The 18,921-nt window shown below is 37.6% G+C and overlaps 11 protein-coding genes across 11 annotated transcripts; 4 read left to right on the top strand and 7 right to left on the bottom strand.

Annotated features, from left to right (window-relative positions):
• Window positions 1-498: 498 nt before the first annotated feature.
• C5L36_0A00775 (uncharacterized protein) lies at window positions 499-903 on the top strand (the record flags this gene model as incomplete). The annotated part of the gene is made up of 1 exon (XM_029463085.1): window positions 499-903. The coding sequence occupies one exon, from the start codon at window positions 499-501 to the stop codon at window positions 901-903; it is 405 nt and encodes a 134-aa protein (XP_029318945.1).
• A 427-nt stretch (window positions 904-1,330) lies between these two features.
• Window positions 1,331-2,080, top strand: C5L36_0A00770 (uncharacterized protein; the record flags this gene model as incomplete). Its single annotated transcript, XM_029463084.1, has 1 exon — window positions 1,331-2,080. The coding sequence occupies one exon, from the start codon at window positions 1,331-1,333 to the stop codon at window positions 2,078-2,080; it is 750 nt and encodes a 249-aa protein (XP_029318944.1).
• Window positions 2,081-2,186: 106 nt separating this feature from the next.
• Window positions 2,187-3,839, bottom strand: C5L36_0A00760 (uncharacterized protein; the record flags this gene model as incomplete). Its single annotated transcript, XM_029463083.1, has 1 exon — window positions 2,187-3,839. The coding sequence occupies one exon, from the start codon at window positions 3,837-3,839 to the stop codon at window positions 2,187-2,189; it is 1,653 nt and encodes a 550-aa protein (XP_029318943.1).
• Window positions 3,840-4,271: 432 nt separating this feature from the next.
• Window positions 4,272-4,970, bottom strand: C5L36_0A00750 (uncharacterized protein; the record flags this gene model as incomplete). The annotated part of the gene is made up of 1 exon (XM_029463082.1): window positions 4,272-4,970. The coding sequence occupies one exon, from the start codon at window positions 4,968-4,970 to the stop codon at window positions 4,272-4,274; it is 699 nt and encodes a 232-aa protein (XP_029318942.1).
• A 397-nt stretch (window positions 4,971-5,367) lies between these two features.
• Window positions 5,368-5,898, bottom strand: C5L36_0A00747 (uncharacterized protein; the record flags this gene model as incomplete). Its single annotated transcript, XM_029463081.1, has 1 exon — window positions 5,368-5,898. The coding sequence occupies one exon, from the start codon at window positions 5,896-5,898 to the stop codon at window positions 5,368-5,370; it is 531 nt and encodes a 176-aa protein (XP_029318941.1).
• A 2,394-nt stretch (window positions 5,899-8,292) lies between these two features.
• Window positions 8,293-9,009, bottom strand: C5L36_0A00745 (uncharacterized protein; the record flags this gene model as incomplete). The annotated part of the gene is made up of 1 exon (XM_029463080.1): window positions 8,293-9,009. One exon carries the CDS (start codon window positions 9,007-9,009, stop codon window positions 8,293-8,295), a length of 717 nt encoding a protein of 238 aa, XP_029318940.1.
• Window positions 9,010-9,317: 308 nt separating this feature from the next.
• Window positions 9,318-10,727, bottom strand: C5L36_0A00740 (uncharacterized protein; the record flags this gene model as incomplete). The annotated part of the gene is made up of 1 exon (XM_029463079.1): window positions 9,318-10,727. One exon carries the CDS (start codon window positions 10,725-10,727, stop codon window positions 9,318-9,320), a length of 1,410 nt encoding a protein of 469 aa, XP_029318939.1.
• Window positions 10,728-11,254: 527 nt separating this feature from the next.
• On the bottom strand, window positions 11,255-12,556 carry C5L36_0A00730 (uncharacterized protein; the record flags this gene model as incomplete). The annotated part of the gene is made up of 1 exon (XM_029463078.1): window positions 11,255-12,556. The coding sequence occupies one exon, from the start codon at window positions 12,554-12,556 to the stop codon at window positions 11,255-11,257; it is 1,302 nt and encodes a 433-aa protein (XP_029318938.1).
• A 269-nt stretch (window positions 12,557-12,825) lies between these two features.
• C5L36_0A00720 (uncharacterized protein) lies at window positions 12,826-14,271 on the top strand (the record flags this gene model as incomplete). Its single annotated transcript, XM_029463077.1, has 1 exon — window positions 12,826-14,271. The coding sequence occupies one exon, from the start codon at window positions 12,826-12,828 to the stop codon at window positions 14,269-14,271; it is 1,446 nt and encodes a 481-aa protein (XP_029318937.1).
• A 129-nt stretch (window positions 14,272-14,400) lies between these two features.
• On the bottom strand, window positions 14,401-16,179 carry C5L36_0A00710 (uncharacterized protein; the record flags this gene model as incomplete). The annotated part of the gene is made up of 1 exon (XM_029463076.1): window positions 14,401-16,179. The coding sequence occupies one exon, from the start codon at window positions 16,177-16,179 to the stop codon at window positions 14,401-14,403; it is 1,779 nt and encodes a 592-aa protein (XP_029318936.1).
• Window positions 16,180-16,418: 239 nt separating this feature from the next.
• On the top strand, window positions 16,419-18,905 carry C5L36_0A00700 (uncharacterized protein; the record flags this gene model as incomplete). The annotated part of the gene is made up of 1 exon (XM_029463075.1): window positions 16,419-18,905. The coding sequence occupies one exon, from the start codon at window positions 16,419-16,421 to the stop codon at window positions 18,903-18,905; it is 2,487 nt and encodes an 828-aa protein (XP_029318935.1).
• Window positions 18,906-18,921: the final 16 nt, after the last annotated feature.

Genomic DNA, 18,921 nt, shown 5'->3' with positions numbered 1-18,921 from the left:
TACAATGTAGCGGATGGGGAGGAGGTGTAAAATGATCCGTTTATTAGGTGTATAATGGAAATCTGAAAATCGAGCAAAGGCAAACGAGTTTTTATTTTATTTTTATTTTATTCATTTTTTCATTTATTCATTTTTTCATTTTTTCATTTTTTTTTTTTTCAATTTATCAATTTTTTTTTACCGAGAAAGAAGCGTGACAGAAACAGAAGTTTCGCAAAAAACAAAATTCCCCTTTTGAGTAATCCCTCCCCTTTTTTTTTCTTTAATTTCCCTTTTTTTCCTAATGAGCCTCCTTCTCTTTTACCGTTTCGCATTTGCTGATATTCTAACTGAGCAATCTAGTGTAACTTTGATTTTCCCTAATTTAGAGTGTCCCTTGTTTAAAGACACAAGGTGTTGAAGAATTGATTCCGGTACACTGAGCCTAATAGGCTAACAGGGAGAGAGAGAAAAATATAAACCTTGTTATTCTGTCTTTGTTCCTTATACATCCCGGCAATGCATTGGAAAAACGAGGCATCATTAACAAGGGACCAACTTGCCAATGAGCGGTCCATCTTGGCCTCGTTCCGATGTACATGCACCTCTCTTCTCTCGGGGGCATCCATCATGATGGCAATGCTTAACGTTCTTGTTGGCTCGGCAACAAATTCTGCCCGCTATAGAACATTTCTTCATCAGTATGTTAGTTTTCTAAAACCAACGGTGGTATATCTCATGTCGGTTGGACTCTTTGTCTCAATCAATGGCTTTCTCCGTGGTGTTCGCAATATCTTCTCTATTCCAAAGAGCAGCATTCACCCTTCGGTTCTTGGAATGGGTCTTCTCTTTGTCGGTGTTTTTGTCGTCGATGTCATTCTTCTCAAGGAATGTATTGTTCTAGGAATAAAGAGCGTTTTGTAAATTGTAACCATAGTTTACTAACAATAAACAAAACTTCTACAATTATTAAAAAGAGAGCAGTTGGAAAATCACTGAGCCGCCATTGATTGGATTCTGATAATAAGAAGTTTTTTTTCCCCTGTTTTTCGTACATTTATTTTTTCTTCCCCTTTTACAATTTCCATGTACTAAATTTTCTCTCTCTCTTTTTTTTTTTTTTTTTTTTTTATTCTTAGTAGGAACTTACATGAATTACAAAATGTTTGAACTAGTACAGGTACTGCAAGTTCAAGTATAAACGTTCACTACGCCCTCTTCCCCTCTTGTTGTCACTCTCATCTTTGAAATTGCCGAATACTTTCTAACACACGCATTTACACTGGGATTTCTCCACAAAAGAAACTAAACATCAACAGTAACAACTATACAATTATCTATTTTGAAAAACATGTCTAGATCAGAACTGTTATCTCCAGAAGGAATGAGAGTCGATGGCCGTCGTTATAACGAACTGAGGGCTTTTGAATGTAAAATCAACACCCACCAGCACTCTGCCGATGGTTCGGCATACATCTCCCAGGGCAATACAAAAGTCTTGTGTCTTGTTCGTGGACCATCCGATACCCTAGTCCCCTCATCTTCAAATTCTGTAACTCCAAATAATCCGACAGAACCAACAATCTCTGTCTCCATAATACAGCCGCCGTACGCCAAAATGGAGAGAAAATCAACTTCTAAGAACGACCGCCGCCTGACCGAATTGGCCATTTTCATCAAGAGGGCATTGCAGCAAACCATTGTCAAGAAAAATTATTCCAGAACCCTTATTGACGTCTCAATCACAGTTTTACAGCTAGATGGTGGTCTACTAGCGGCATGCATGAATGCGGCAACTTTGGCCTTCATTGATGCTGGAATCGCAATGTACGATTATATCTCTGCTTGTTCTGTCGCTTTATACGATAACTGTCCGCTATTAGACTCAAACTCCTTGGAGGAAACCGACTTGAGCAACCTCACCATAGGCGTGGTTGGTAACAGTGAGAAGATTAACCTGCTATTGATGGAAGACAAAATCCCACTCGATAAACTACAAATATTGATAAATTTAGGAATAAACGGTTGCCACACTATACGACAATTGATGGATTCCACCGTTAGAGAAATCGGCCTTGACATACTATCAAAGAAAGAATAGCTCTTCCTTATGTAAGTTCTATATATTTCAATACTTCTCCCCCCATCTAATTGTATCATAGCAGCAAGACTCCTAGTATGCACACATACGTGTAAGAGAGCTCCAGCTATGATGGCGCCTTCTTGAACTTCCTCAAGAGCGTCTTACCACGCTGCCCAATTTTGCTCACCTTGACATCCTTGACGGCTTCCTTCAACTTACTCACCTTTAACCCATACGCAACAGTCTCGACAGTATCACTGATGGCAAAGTTTCGACTACTACCGGATAGCGTTCCATCGTCTAGCAACTTGATTGCTTCCTTAACGTGTGGTCCTAATCTTTCATCTTCTTTACTTATTTTCACACTGTCACCCATATTATAAGATATCCAATCGGTTAGTCCGGTTTCAATGTTTGTCAGTTCTTTCCGTATCTCCTTGAGCTTTGATATCTTCTCATCTGATGTCGAAATTTTTGAAAGTATACTCATTAAATCTGTATTGGGAATGCTACTGAATGTGGTAACATTGACTTGTATCGATTTTTTATTACGCAAATCACTGCTATTTGATAATGTGCTTGTACTCGTACTTGTTCGATCAGTGGCAGTATCGATATTCTTGTCACAATCACTATCTAGTGACTTATTTGTATCAAAATCCTTACTAGGAGCATCCTTACCTTCAACCTCTCTGGTTAAGAGACCTTTTGTTTGACCCTTTTTACCACCATTTCCTCCTTTATCACTTTCGCCATCGCTGCTCTCATCGTTATCGTAATCGTTATCACCGTTCTCTTTTACAAACGCACTTCTCATTGCATTGACATCAGATTCCAATCGAGTAGCAATAACAACGGAATCTCTCACAGCTGGAGCATGTGGTACAGGCGGAATAATAGGTGGCTGATAATCCTCCTCTTTGCCACCACCATTTTCTGTACGGACTGATTCTGTATCTGTTAGATCATCGTCTTCAGCCCTTTGGAACTTATTTTGTTCGGTACTATAACCACTGTCTTCTCCGCGTGGTTGATATCCAATTTCATATTCTTTGTCATCATTCGCCATAAAAGAAAATGCATCATCTGTTTCGTAGGATATTATACTTTCCTCATCTTTGGCCTTTGATACGAACTCGTCATGGTTATCAATGGTTAAATCGGAATTCATCGTTGACGTCCTAGTAGATTCCGCAGAATGGCTAGGTGCTCCGTTGACAAATTCTGCAGATGAACTTGAAGTAAATTCAGCATCGTTTTTAGCTTCTTCTCCATCCAAGATCTCTTGGCTTAGCGATTGTAATGAGGGACGTTGATACGCCATGGATGGCTGACGTGGATTATCAAATATTCCACTTTCACCGTTGAGTCGAGATGCAAGCGTATTCTCCCTACTAATACCAATATCAGGCAAAATCAATTCAGAATCGTCAAATTCATCATCAGCATCATCGTCATCGTCATCTTCAGATCCGTCAGATTCTTCGTTATTACCACTCTCTTCAGGCTCTTCGTCTTCAGCATAATCGTTGAAATCCACATCATACATCTCTTCACCAGCTTCCTCCGAATGATTTACCTCATTTCCGTGTTCATCAAAAACCATTGTGGATTCATTTTCTCCTTCTTGGTCATGGTCATTAGGTTGCGTCTCTTCCACTGGAAACCCTTTTTCTGTTTTTGCATTCGCCCCCGTTTCCTTCTTCGAAGTATTTGTTCTTTCATCATAATTTAAATGATTCCTATTTTCGTTTAGTGGTGCTATTTCATCAGTCATTTTTGCAGATTTGCTACTTCACTGTTCTATTTTGATCTTAACCGTCTCTATAAATAACCCTATTTGCGATTCCCTTCAGCACGTTTTTTATTTTTTTTTCATGCTCGTTTTCATCTCCGGGAGTTTAGCCACTCGTCTTACTCTCGGCAGAAAACAAGTTTTTTTACTTCCTTACTACACAACACTGGTTGGGTCTTCCTTTGGGTGCTCCAATTTGCAACGGGCGTGCTGTGTATTCGACAGGTGTCGGGGATGACATGCTTTCCAAAATAAGTAGACGTTTTTCAAATGATGATCACACTCTTTACCTTATCTACATTACCTGACAGCCGACTAGAATCGGTTAAGAAAGAGAAACAGATTTGTTACTGACTGATTAACGTTTACTTGGTAAAATACTGTAGATTAAGGATGCTGGAAACTATACAACATCTATTCGTCACCGTCCGGTATTTCATCCTTTAGTATCTGTAGGAGTTTAACACGAATCTCTGTGCTTGGATCTCCACGTAAGACATCACTTACAAAAGTCACCTGACAGTCTAGTTGGACCATCTCAAGAGCACCGTGTAAGACTCCACAGAGTATATTGCTGTACCATAAGTCTTTGCGAGCTAATCCTTTACGTCTCTTGATTTCCCCACCACTTTCATTTTCAATATTCAAATTAGAGAGTTGCTCATTGATTGATAACTCTTGATTACAATCATTCTCAATGTCATCACCATCGTCCGGTAACTCAACAAAGTCGGCTAATGGGTTTTCAGGCAATACCATTTGGAATGTACGCCCGTCAGCACTCCAATACGTAATGTTTGGCACTATATTAAGGAACATTTTGAATCCAATTTTCGTAATTATTTCAGCAGTTTCTTTGAAACTTGTACACCTTTCTAGATTTGCCTTACTAAGCAATTCATCTATTAACCGGACACCAATATTATCACCCATTTCATAAAGAATCTCATTCACTTTCGTATAATTATATCCTTGTTCACGGCATAATTGCGCAACGATTGATCCGTAAGTCAACGTGAACAACTCACTGTTGATTTTCGTTGTTTGAGTTTTCCAAATATCTTCCCCGATTTGTTTCACTCGGCTGTTTTGTTTGCTAGTACCTTTACTCATTTATTCTTTTGATGTTTATAAAGGAATACTTTCTCAGGGAAGGAGGAAAAAATGGAAAGTAACAAATCTAGAATAGTTTTACTTCCATTTTACTTTGTCACAGCTCGCACAACACTATATAATTTTACCAAAAGAGCTTCTTTTCATAAAAATCAACATATAAACCTTCTTCAAGGCATTTGATAGAAAATAGATGCACGTTTATACTCATATTTGTGGGACCACAGGCTATAATAGAAACAAGGCATTCGCTTTTAGCACCGACAAGGAATTCACTAAGCTCTTAGTGTAAAAATGGCTTATTGTCAAAACTGATGCTGATCATATCACCGTTATTTTTGATCAGCCACTTGATAACTTGAATCTCTTCTTTTCTTTGGGAGCCATAGTATGTCCACTATCTTTTTTTCTCGATATTACTGTCAGCGGTATTTTTATTTAAAGTATCTATATATTCTTTAATTGGGATGCCGTCCAGCCCTTCGATCCTGATGGAATCCAAGGTATTTACGTTGTGATTTTGAGTTCCGATACGTTTTTGCCAGTCTAGGTTATTTGTATCATTCCAAACTGTGTTTCGGATCTTTTTCATATTGGGTAGTGAAGAAAGGAATCCGGTTACATCACCATCCTCGAAAACAACATTCAAATCACTTAAAGGTTTAACTTGATTATTATCCTCATCACATTTCTGCAGAGTTCCAACTGTTAGCTTGTTGGTAATAAAGACTTGAATCTGTAGTTTGTTTTTAAAGTTTGACGAACTTTTTAGCTTACTCTTGAATTCTAACAATGCCTCAAAATTTGACACTATCCAGGCAATAGAAGCTCTTTTGTCCTCAGCATTCAATCCGGTTATTTTGCCAAGCAAGGCCTGAGCTCTGTATATTTGCGCTTGGCTCATAGCTATTGAATAAATCAAAGCCATCACAACACCACCCGCTACCAATGTGGTCTTTTTGCCTTTTTTAAATGATACATTATTGCCACGTGGACTTTCAACGAGTAACTGTATAGTGTATGAACTACCAGGGTTTCCGGATATTCAATGAGCCAACCTCTTGGTAAATCTGTCCTTTACTCGGATAATGAAAACAAGTTGGTTATATCCCGTAGCATTATTAACTAATAAAACGGTAAACGGGTGTGAATCTCAAAACATACCAACCTTTAAAAACTTTACTCAACAGTAACATTCTGAATATGGTTTTCACCGTCCAGAATGACTAAATTAATTCTGACTGATTCTGGTTGGAAACTTTTGGTATTGTGGATGACGGTACACTTGCGTCTTAAGATACCACCTGTGGATATTCTCTTGGACAATCTTGTTAGGTATTCTAAACACCATAGAACCTATGCAGCTACTAACTATTCAACTTCTCCTAAAGTGCAGCTATGGTACCAAGAACATATCGAGAAGGCAATTGGTAAAAATCCATGTGATAATCCGATGGTTTCAGAAACCATTTTCCTTACAAATGAGAAAACAACAGCTGTAGTAAGCACACCAAATGCTGTATTGGCACATCTCCATCTTAGTCGCCCCCGTTTTTCAATGTATTCACATTAACACTTACAAACAGCAAATAAAAAATGCAGTAAGAAATTAACAAAACAAATACGATCCTAGATGTCCAGTTATAAAACATTTGGAAGGGTCGGTAAAATAGATATGTCATACGTGAAAAGATATTACTTTAAGTTGAGAATAAATAGACAACTGGTAACTGAATAGTAGCAATGATACCTGTATGGTCTGCAATTGCACCAGCCTTATGGCCTCTCTGCGACAAACAAAAACAGCACTTGCATAAATTACTCCTTAGTTAATAGCACATAAAATAAAATTTAATATGAAATACCCAATCAATACTATCGCATACATTCTGACAGGTGTAGCATAGATAGAACTCACAAAGCTACCTTTTAAATCCTTTTATGAATCCAAATTTGATCCCATTCAAAAAGTATTTGATTTTATCCATTCTACTTATTAATGTTTCCAAGTTATCACGAACTTCTTCCTGTAGTAACTTAAAGGCAAATGCTCGGGCGAGTTGATTTTTGATTGTCGACTCTAACTCTTTCTGCAAACATTTCTATAGGACCATCACATACTAGTCTCATTGCATCGTTGATTGTATTACTTGGCTTCAATTTTAAAACTTTGGAGAGTCTAACCAATTGCAGGCCTATGATATTACACTTCAACCATCGTGCAAACTTTGTATTAGCAAAGCTATTACTTAAATATGGTGAGGCCCATTAGGATATATTGGCCATATTTGCAACCTATAGTACCCCCACCTCCGACCCAACATACATATATGCACCAACCATATGATGTTGGTAAGGAACTTTGGTCAACCAGCCTAGAGACGCTTCCGTAAAACAGCTTATATAAATTCTCTGGAACAACTACCGGACTGTATAGCAAATGTCCAGGTGTATCTAATAATTTATCAAAGTAAATGTTTTAATTTCCTTTAAATCATGGTAGTTGGGTAATTACTGGGCTTCTAGAACTTCATCATATTGAAACAGCTCTTTTTCTAGCACTCTATTACTGAAATTTTTAATCGAGTCGGAAATTATTTGCTTTGGTTTATATCCATTCTTGAATTTTCAATGCTTTTAAGTTGAACCTGGTTTATTTTAATTGGTTTCCACACCAAGTTTGACTTATATACCGGTGCTGGTAAGCTATCATAACTGGCTAAATGATTAGTTGCATTTTCATTTAATTTAACCAAATTAATAACTTCCTAACTTTTACCTCCTTGCGCTTTACACATGCTGGCCACTTGGTTATATGCACTTGTAAAGTCAGCTGGATCTCTTGCATAATTTTGAATACAATGAGTAACTGTTTGCAAGAAAGCCTCATTCTCACACCTACAATGGAGTGATAAATCTAGCATTTGACAATCAAAGGGAAAAGACGTGAACTGAAGCAGCATAAAGACACAAAATACCTACACACGTTGTCATTCTCCTGGTATTGATACTAGTTATAACAAATAGAATGAACCAAGATGGAAATGTCAACGTTTCTTTTTTACATTTTTATTTATTAGAAGGTGTTAGAATTACTCAACACAGATGGTTTACATTTTCTAGCCAATAACGTGGAACATGTGATATCAGAGAATCCATGATAAGGAAAGCATAAATTCATTACTATATCCAAGTACGAAATTGTCCTTCTGATAGGTAAAAAAAAAAGCTCCATACTCTTGATAATGGAAATATTGCCCTCTTTTCTTTTGCTCTCGTGCAATAGTGAGGCCTGAGCAACTCCAGTTACATTTAGTTTTTCTTAATTACGTGGTCCAAAGAGGTTACCAATGATAATAATAACAACTATTGGACCAAGTATAAATTTCCAGTTTCTCTCAATGAAAGTTTGGTTGTCTTTATAAAAGTTGGAGGGTTTCACCACTTCTTCAAATTCCACACCATCAACATCAACATCACCATCAATCAGTTTTGGCTTTTTTAAAGACTTATCGTCTTCTTGCTTTCCCTCCACTTCAAAATTTTCACTTGTCTCTTTCGTCATCACGTCTTTAGCGTTTGAGAAAGATTTATCCTTGGAGGATAGCTCAGTTGTAGGTATTTGTAACCTCGGCTGTGGATCATGTAGTTCATTGATATTGCTGAATGTAATTTTTAGTGGGGAGTCGGTGCTGATGAAAGAAACAGAATCAATCCATGAATGATCCATAAATAGTCTCAACTCCCCGATCAATTCGCCATTTTTTGAGGCAACATTTGAGTTTTCGAAGTAATTAAAGCATTTAAATTGTGGGGTTTCCTGACGTGCGTGAAAAAACGATAGGCATACATCCTCTAATGGTTCCGATACCAAATTGGATGGATCTATTGTTGTTTCATTGTCAGTTATATGAATTGAAGCCAATGGAATCGGGAAACTTGAATTTATTTGGTTGATCGCAAAAACGTATTCACCCGTATGTGCAAGACAATAATCAAGCAAACTATACAGCACCCATATTAAGAGTCCAAATTGCATTGCCGTTTACCTCTATTCTCTGATTGTGAACTAGCCTTACGAAGGTGATGAATGCTCACTTGCGGGGTGCTTTGATTTCTGAGTTCCGATGTAATTCTCGTTTGCAACTTTTTTTTTAAAGCGAAATATCATGAGAAATCTTTTGTTAAAACTACTAAGCCTTTCAATAGGAAACAAATAGTGAATACAAAAAGTAAAACCATATTTAAAAAGTAAAGCAATAATTTAAAGCAAGAAAATGGGAAGATACAGATAAAGGGAAAAGCATTAATTTACACAGAAAATAAAATGAAAAATTAAGAGTCTATTCAGATAACCTTGATAATCAATTTCGAATTGTTATCCTTTAAGGCACGTTCGAGACCCTCATCATCTCTCAGTAAAATGAAAACAGAATTTGAATTCTTGTAAGCTAGAGTCAGCCCGTTCAATCTGTTGACCTTTCGAGCAACTGCCTTAGATAAAGTCAAAAAGTTGATCGTTTTCATGTCTAGTTTGATAATACTAAACTCATCTCTGTATATTATTTTTATCTTTATGAAATCGTTAGATTTGTTTATGTCCAAAATGTTGGAAATTTTCGAAGAGTGGCTTGACGTTGAACTGACGGATGCACTACGATGCACACCTATTGATGAAGGCTTAGCAAATAACTCACCATTATTATCAGTGGTGTTTGGCAAGCTGATATCCAACGGGATCTCCTCTGGATTATTGGAAGATTGAGGAGTTAAGATTTTCATTATTTCGTCATCAGTTAGGCTGACATAATGTTGAAAATCCTTGTCAATAGGCGACAAGAACGTTACAAGAGTTTGAAGCAGAGGTGAATTTGTAGGCTGTTGGTTGACAATAGCAAAGACAACGTTCAAGTATCTATTCAAGTTTGATAAATTTCTTGATAGGGAATCCAATTCTTCAGACGAATCCAACAAGTCAACTGAAGGAGGTAGTTTGGGCAAAATCACGTCGAGGTTCAGCGATTTGATGTGCTTATTCAAAGCTTTATGGAGACTGGCAAATTCATTATAATATCTAGCCAAATGAATGATTTGGTTAGGTATGTTTTTCGATTGTAGGTCAACTCTGTACCAAAACATGTATCGATTCCCCTCTCTTAGATACATCGAATGGACATAAACCGAACTGTAGGGTAAACTATCTCTTGGGGATGCATAATAGTCAATAAATGAATTACTCGAAGATGTTGAAGAAGAAGCGGCTGAGCTTCTTAAAGACAACAGTCTTGTGTCCTTTTTCGGTGATGTAGCACAAGGGGAAGTTTCAACAGAGCTTGGCTGAGAACCCAGGGAAGGTTTGGATGTGTTTTCATTTTTGTTTTTGAACAAGTCTAGAAGCTTCATACTCGAATTAGGTGCCCAACCCTTTGCACCATTGCTTAGAGATTGTACTAAAACCCAACCATTAACAACTTTTGGATCTATCAGTTTGAAGACTTCACCAGGAGAGCACGAGAGCTCATTATGATACTCAGCTGTGAATTCTATCGTGCACACCACGATTGCATTTTTTCTAAACCCAGACCCACTATTATGAGCAGTGGACACGGATTGCGTAGACGAGTTTTGAGAATATGTGTTTCTTAAGGACCTTGACTCCTGTTCGTTTTTGTTGCTCTTATTATTCCACATGAGAACAGCTACGTCCTTTACCTTGGGGTTATGTTGGACATTGAAGGGCGCAGATATAGACACCATTTTCTAGTTGTTGTTGTTGTTGTTGTTGTTGTTCTTAATGCCGTCGTGTTTTGTAGACGATGATAAAACTCTGATTGTAGTAGAAGTTGTAGCTGGTGATATAATTATAAATGGAAACAAAAAGAGCTTCCAACAGGAACAGACACCAAACTTCCAGACCCACACCTAGACGCTGGCTGGCGGATAATCATTTTCTCTTGACTTTCCAGACTGGAAATATGCAACGGCCCACTAGTGCAAATCCGGCTGCTATTTTCGTACGGGACTCTTAGTATGCCGCAGGAACGACGTGCTTATGCAGTAAAAAAAACATATACCACATATATCTTTGATATCCTGCACATATAATGCATTGTAGTACGCGTTCGCATATGCATGTGTCATGCACTCCATTATCACTTTGGACCTACAGATGCGCTCACACATTAGCGTAAAATTATATTACTTTACTTTTCTTTAGTACATTACAGATCTGACGCTTAGTGTCTACCCCCCCACCCCCCTTCAGCAACATGTATGCGACGCAGTCAAACACGCTCAAAGGCAAATGAGAGGTAAAAGGAACATGCCTCTCTCTCCTCTCCAGACACACCGTATGTTCCATCCTCTTGGCGGAGAGACTGCACTAGTGGACCAGGGAGCATTGGGAAAAATGTTGCAATCTCCTTGTTGAACATGTCAAAGAAGTTCTTTTTGTACCGAAGTTCCAAACCGTGATCTTCACACATGCTACGGAACTTCTCAAAGGGAACAACATATTCGGGGACATCCTCAACGGCGTCCTTGAGAAAATAGTTGTACACATTCCCAAAAGGCTTTTTGAAGTTCTTCTTTTCCCTATCCCAACACCCTTCTAAATCTGGGAACGTTACCGAATAAAGCGAATTTCCCCACCCTTTTTCCCCTTCTTTCATTTTGTTGATCTTCCATTTAATAAAGTCGCTACTTGGAATCGTACCAACAAACATCCCTCCAACCCTGAGACTTTTGCTTACATTGTTCAACATACTCTCAACGCTCGCCTCACTGCTGAAGGCATAATGCATGCAAAATTGCATACTGATATTATCAAACTGTAAAAACGATACTTGCTCCATTGAGAAATCTTTCAAGATTTCCGGTAATTCAACCTTGAAGGCATCTCCAGTAGCAAATACAGCTTGGAAACTGTATCTACCATTCTTATACCTTTTGATTGCTTCTCTGATACTTTCATCACTTAAATCAATACCAACGTATTGTCTGGTGTTGTTCATCCCCCATTTCGCCAGATCTCCACCTTTACCACAACCCAGGTCCAATGTACTACCTTCAGGTATACCATACTTGTTAATTAGAATGTACTTGATACAGTTGTTAAAAGATCTCAACCTGTAAATTGGCGATTCAGTACGTTTAGATTGTCTAGAGTGGAATGTTTGTGTATTATAATACTCCTTGACAATCTCATCCTTACCGGAATCTTTGATATCCTTTAGATATTTCATCTTGACATTTATGTCCTCGTATGCCATTTTATCCACCTCTTTGTCGTCGTTATCACCTTGAACCAACGGTTCAATGGCACGTTTTACAGACGCTTGCTGGATAGCCCACTCCGCATCACTCATCCAAACAGGCTTCTCCTTCAGGACATCAGGTGTAGATACAGTCATATTGGTCTTCTCATTGGACAGAAGTTCGTTATTATTTCCATTTTGATAACCATCTTCATTAGCTTCATTGGGTGTCTGCTCAATGTCAGTTGTCCTTCTCCTACTTGATCCAACTCTATTTTTTACCACACGTCTTCTCTTGTACCTGCTAGCATCATCATTGTAAAAACTCATGTCATTCGTTGTTATTTCGTCTTATTCTCTTCCTCCCCTCCCCACCCATTATATTCAACCTCGCCACTTCTTACGAGGTCTTCTATAAACGCAAATTTGTAAAGTTTTTTTTTCCCCCATTACGAATATGCTCGAATATTAATTGATTATCTAGGATTGCAGAAATGCGGATAATCTCATTTATTCAAATTGTACAAACTTAGGGATATATCTTTATTTGTCCCTTCTAATTGAGGTTTCGTAGGTTGAGATACTTTGGAAAATCAACAATGTCATCCAGAAGATCAAGACGAAACCATAGTACACAGCCAGTATACGCCACTGAAGATTTTGATCTTGGGGAAAATGATATGGATACATACAATCCACCAGCTTCTGTTTCTTCAAATAAACGTTCAAACAGGAGTAGGAACGGGGACATCACAGCAGGGGAAACCAACCGTCAAATGGAAGAAAAAGAAGGAGCAGAAGAAGGAGAAGAGTTTGTTGATGAAGTAGAAGAGATTACAAGATGCATCTGCGGAGAGGATGATTTAAGTGTTCCTAAAAATCATCAGGGAGAATTTAACAACGTTGATCCTGGGTTCTTTATTCAATGTGAGACATGTTCTGTTTGGCAGCATGGCTATTGTGTTGGGATCAAAGATGAAGAGAACTCACCGGAAAAATACTGGTGTGAGCAATGTAAACCTCATTTTCATACCCTGTTTACTGACAAATTTGGTTATCGACGGAGTCAGTATGATGCCTCATCAGCAAGTTCCTTCCATGCCAAAAGAGGCTCAAAAAGAAAACAAGGAAAAGGCCAAGCTATCAAATCTGGCGATGAGCAAACTGCTGACCTTGATTCTGAGATTAAGAATGAAGATAATGATGAGACATCAGATGATGGTAAAAGAAAACACAGGAAAAGATCATCTATCTATAACTACGAAGAGATGCTCAAGAAGGCATTGGAAGAAAGTGCCAAAGAAAGCGGTGTTAACCCTGAAGATGTCAATATTACACCATCTCAAATAAATGAAGGACGAGAACTGCGGAATAGTAACCAGAGAAAAAGTAAAACTAAATTATCAGAAACCTGGAACCATCAAGCAGATGATGTTGATCCAAAGTTGGAACAGGGTACAGAGGGAGGACATAAGAATGACAATAGCAAAAACTATATCAACACCCAAAACCATAATCATAAAGATAATGATGTGAATGTCACCAACGCCGAAGAAAAACCTAAAAAGGATATAAAAAAGACAAACCGAAGGAAAACCCAGGTCGGATCAGACATGAACGAGTCAGAAAACTTTAACGAAACAAACACCGAGACTGATAATAATTTTCCAGATAGAAAATTAGTGGGTGGTTCAAACACTGTTACCCCTTCGAAGAGATCTAGCAGAAGGGAAAAAAAGGAGCAGAAGCAGAATGTTGCTCCTGAAGATAAGCCTTTTAGAGCAAATATACCTAGTGCAAGAACGAACATGAATGAAATGAACAGAAGAATATTTTCGATAGTAGATTTTGTTTCTACTATTCATATAAATTTAAGCAACGAAGAAGAGTTCAAGAAAACGCTCTATGCAATGGATGATTCAACCCAAGTGAATCCGGAGATAACCGAGCTAAAGAATAAGTTGATAACGTGCTACAATGATTCCGTAATGCATTTGGACACACTTACTTCAATGCTAAATAAATGGCAAGAAAGATATACTTGAAAATACCGATCTTCTTTAACCCAGAAAAAAAAATTGAGATCTTGTATTTTGCATGAATATACGTAAACAAACCTATAAGTATGCTAATAGTGGTGCCAAGATTATTAGCACCATTAAAAATATTTCTAACTATGTAGAACTATCTATGAGATTGTTAATAAATGTATTGCTATTTAGAGTATTAGTACCCCCAATCAAGATGTTGAAATCTTCGTTGTTTTGATTCAATTCATAAACAAACCTAACTTCTTCATAACATACACCTCCAATAACAAACACAACAACATCCCGTGGAACTTTTGCTGTAGTGTTGTTGGTATTTACAGATGGGAATAAATTGTCACTCAACCCAGTTTTGGTCTTTAGTAGACGCTGTAACACATTTACAAGCCTCGGTTGATGCTGCATATAAGCGTTATCTGAATTACTGTTCCGTGAAAAATTGTTAAATAATGCAGCAACTTGGTTGGTTGATCCACCGTTATTGCCTAATTTGTTAAATATTTGTCCTTCTTCACCCGCCATTCTTGCCTGAGAACCACAATATTTCAAAAGTAATGGAATAAAGGAGCTGAACTTTGGATTGTTTAGTGTTTCCAATAAATCCTTGGTTTTACAGCTTGCATGATTTTCATATTTTATAGCATACAATGATAAAAGTCTAAGCTTTTCATCTTCAGGGATGGGCTTATTAATAGTACCATCCCGACTTGCTTTATCGTGTAGAAACCGCTCTAATTCTTGTAGATCAGAATCATGATGAGAGAGGTCCGGAGTACTACACATATCTTGCTCAAATTCACTGGTTTCCCAAATTCTCTTTTGATGTATTTGTTTATCGATCTCTGATGTGAGCAACATATGTTTGGATAAATTCAAAGATATTTTTTTAAACTCAGGGTAATTCTCAAGGAAAAACTTCATATCTTTAATGGAAGAAATGTTTGAGTTTGTCTTTGTCTTCTGTTTATAGTCATCAACGTATTCTTTCAATCGAGATGATAAATCACCAAAATTTGAGTACATGCATTTTTCATAAAAAGGGTCTTGAATTTCATTCATTATAACCGTCTTTAATTCTTCACCGACACTGCTCAAATGTGACAGATCAACAGTATTGTTAGTGTTATTTATTGTCAGCATCTCATGTATCATCGATTGGTACGTCCAAGGGAATAAAAGAGGTGTTATTGGATCATTCTTTCTATCCAATATTAAAACCATTGGCTCTGTGATAGACCGAGGCATGATATTATCAAACAACTGGCTATTAGATGACTCGATTTCATATTTCATTGCATTAGCAAGTTTAAAAGCCATCTTTGAATTATTTTCGTATCTTATAGTAGGCTTAATGTTTAGTGAAAGAATGAACGATAATAAACTGTCAATTGACGATTGGAATGCAGCTGGGTCCCATCCAATAGCCGGGGAAGCCAAAAGTGGGTTGGGAGCATTGGTTGCTGTAAAGAATGATTTATTTAAGACATAATAGTCTTGAAAGACTTCGACAACCTTATGAACAATTTCTAGATCATCTGCCTCAGCTAACCTCTCCAACCTGGACTTTGATATAACATTGTTAAAATAAATGTCATAGCTGGAATATTTTGGATTATTTATTTCCTGGGCTAGCTTGGTTATGGTTAAATCACTGGGCTTCAAAAAACATATGCATTTCAAATTTCTGAGTTTATCCCTGGTTTCCGATTCAAGTCTTTCTACCAAATAGACTTCTTTTTTTAGAAGATTACTCTGAGTGGACACAAGTGAGATGATGGGTGCTGTATCTTTATCTAACAATAGAACTCTAATGGATGTACTATTTTCGCCTCGATCACTTGCGAGTATTTTTTCGATATAATCATTAGCTACCTTGTATAGATTCACCTTCTTTGTCACAGCCATCTCAAGCAGTTAAGAGTAAGCTGTGATCTAACCAATAAAATTTTAAGAGGTGCCCTAAAAGCCCAATGGACATAACAAGTTGTTTAGCCAAAACATTTATCGCTGTGCTTCAAGATATCTCGCCTTTTTTAATTTCCACCTCGTCTTTTGTTCAGCTTACAATTATTACACCGAAAGTAATAGAATCACATTGAGGACACAGCCCTGTAGATAGAGTCACCTGACTTGTCCTTCTTGTTATGACCCAAAAAGTAGAAGATAGCTTAAGTTTTTCTAATGATTCACCCAGTCCACTTCCAAGACGAAAGAAAAACAAACAATTCACTGTGGTAAACTCCAAAAAAAGTGTGCCTAGACTTCCACAATCAAATATAAAACCACATACAAAATTGCTGAGAAACAGATCAGTCGATCTATTGAGTGAGTTTATGAGAGATGACAAGAAGAAACCATCGTTAACCAGGACACGATCATTAGAACCTGCTGCTATTCACTTGAGGCATTCACCAATACCACCTCACATAGAAAACTCAATAACGCCTATGAAAGAAACACATGGATCAAATGTTGGAACTTTGTTGGGTAGTACCATGAAAACAGAAGAAGGAACAAAACCTACAGATGATTTAGCCTTACAAACACCTGCAGAAACTGCCTTGGAAGGTAAAAGAGTATCTGAAGCAAAGGAAGACATGACTCATAAGTGTTTTAGTGATAAGAAGGAAAGCGAGACAGAGCACTCAAACTCTATCAACAGCAGTTTAATTGAAGGTGATGATACCAGTGCTCCCACAAGGATCATTTCCGGTGGAGGAAAGGAAGATTTTGAGCAAGTTAACCAGAGAAATTTTACCAGTGAAGATAATGATAAAAAAAAAAGTGATAGGATAGGTAGTGTTAAAGATGATGTTAACGACGAAAGTGTCATTGCACGGGAGGATCCAATTAACGGTACTGACTGCTCAAACTTGGAGAAAGCAATTAGTTCAGAAGAAAAAGGAAAGTTGGGAAACCAACAAAACGATGCGGAATCTATCCACAATGTTGGCTCTTGTACGCAGAACATGGAGACTGAAAATAACATTGTCAAGACTGATGATGAAACTTCAAGTAAGATAAGAGATGATGAACTAATACGAAACCATGAAAAATCAAGTCCAAATAGTTCACGCCGACACACTGAAGAGTTACATAATGAGGTATCATCCATCTATTTAAGGGATCTAAAAACTAAAAACAATTCCCTAGTTTCATTAAAGAATTTTAAACTAAATACTTTATTGTCTCAATCCACCGGTCAAGAACATCAAATTCAAGCATCAAGTTCAACTACACAAGTTGTAGTTAATACCGATCCGAACAATACCGGAACAGGAGAACTCTTAAATTGTAATGGTACATCAAAACAAAATCATGATGTTGCTGAAAATTTTAAAGATACTCCCTTCCCCGACTCAACTTTGAGGCAACATGGCTCAACTTCTAAAACTGATACTATTGGAACATCTTTTTCTAATAAATCGGATTCCTCAAATATAACCAACCCGGACTCATTAATTTTCCGTCAATCTGGATTGACATTGTACAATATGAACAACGAAAAAATGCAGACAACAAATGATACTCGCCAGTTCAATCCAAGCAGTATGGTAAGAAATGTCTCACAACCGTCGTTACACCGCCAAGAGTCGTACTTGTCATTCAGAGTACCTTCTAAAAATACTAACAGTACGGACAAAAATAAAAGAGTAGAGAGTAATCATCAGAGAGTCGGAAGACTAGAGCAACCAACACCGCAGAAAAATCATGCACAACTGAAACAAGCTATTTTGAATACAAATTCAAAGACCTCTCTTTTATCCGAACAGGCGATGAGGGACGAGAAAATAGATGAAGATTCTTCAAGAGACAAAAATAATGATGCTAAAATTGTAGAAATTGACTTATCATCGTACCTCTCCAGCCAGGAGCCTGAGGTAGAGACCCGTACTCAACAGAAGCTTTGGCTACAAAGGGAGAATGTTGCATCTTTGAATGTTTCTGAAGAAGGTGCCGACCAGATTACATCAAAAATTGTAAACCAAACAACCCGGTTTCAGTATGAGAAAATTTCTCGTGAATTTTTGCACATTAGACGCCATACTAACCCAACTTTAGATGCATTAAAAAGAATAAATGAAAATCAGTCGCCGAAGAAAAGGTTGAGTATTGACGCAAAGTCTAACGATTTGCTAAGCAAATCTGTAGCAAAATCAATGACTACTGGGTACATAACGAAGAATGCTTCGCTATCGAAAAGCTTAGGTCTTTCACTTAAAGATAGTAATACTGCAGATGATGGGTATACTGGGGATTTAGATAGCTTCAATGTTTTGCTAAAAACAATGTGGAAGGCAAACTGTGCTGACTTTAGTGAAGAAATTCCCTCGTCTAATGGGAAAGCTGCCAATCCATCTTTTGAATCAGAGAATAATGTTTTGTCATCCAGGTATGGCTACCAGCCAAGCAACACGAGCTCTTCTGCACTATTTTCAAGAGGAAATACTACTCCATTTGGCACGAATGCTCATATCAGCTTTGGTACTAGCAGTAAAAACAGGCATGTGACTAACAATCATGTGAACAATAATAACCACGGAGTCCACACACAGACTCAACCCACTACACGGTTCCAACAACACCAGGAGCAACACAGACAAAATAAGCAGCACCTTCGTTTGCGATAATCAAATTCATGCATCG

Source organism: Pichia kudriavzevii, chromosome 1 (genome assembly GCF_003054445.1).
Source record: "Pichia kudriavzevii chromosome 1, complete sequence".
Taxonomy (NCBI): domain Eukaryota; kingdom Fungi; phylum Ascomycota; class Pichiomycetes; order Pichiales; family Pichiaceae; genus Pichia; species Pichia kudriavzevii.
The sequence above is the reverse complement of the archived record's forward strand: the minus strand, read 5'-3'. Positions and strand labels throughout refer to the sequence as shown.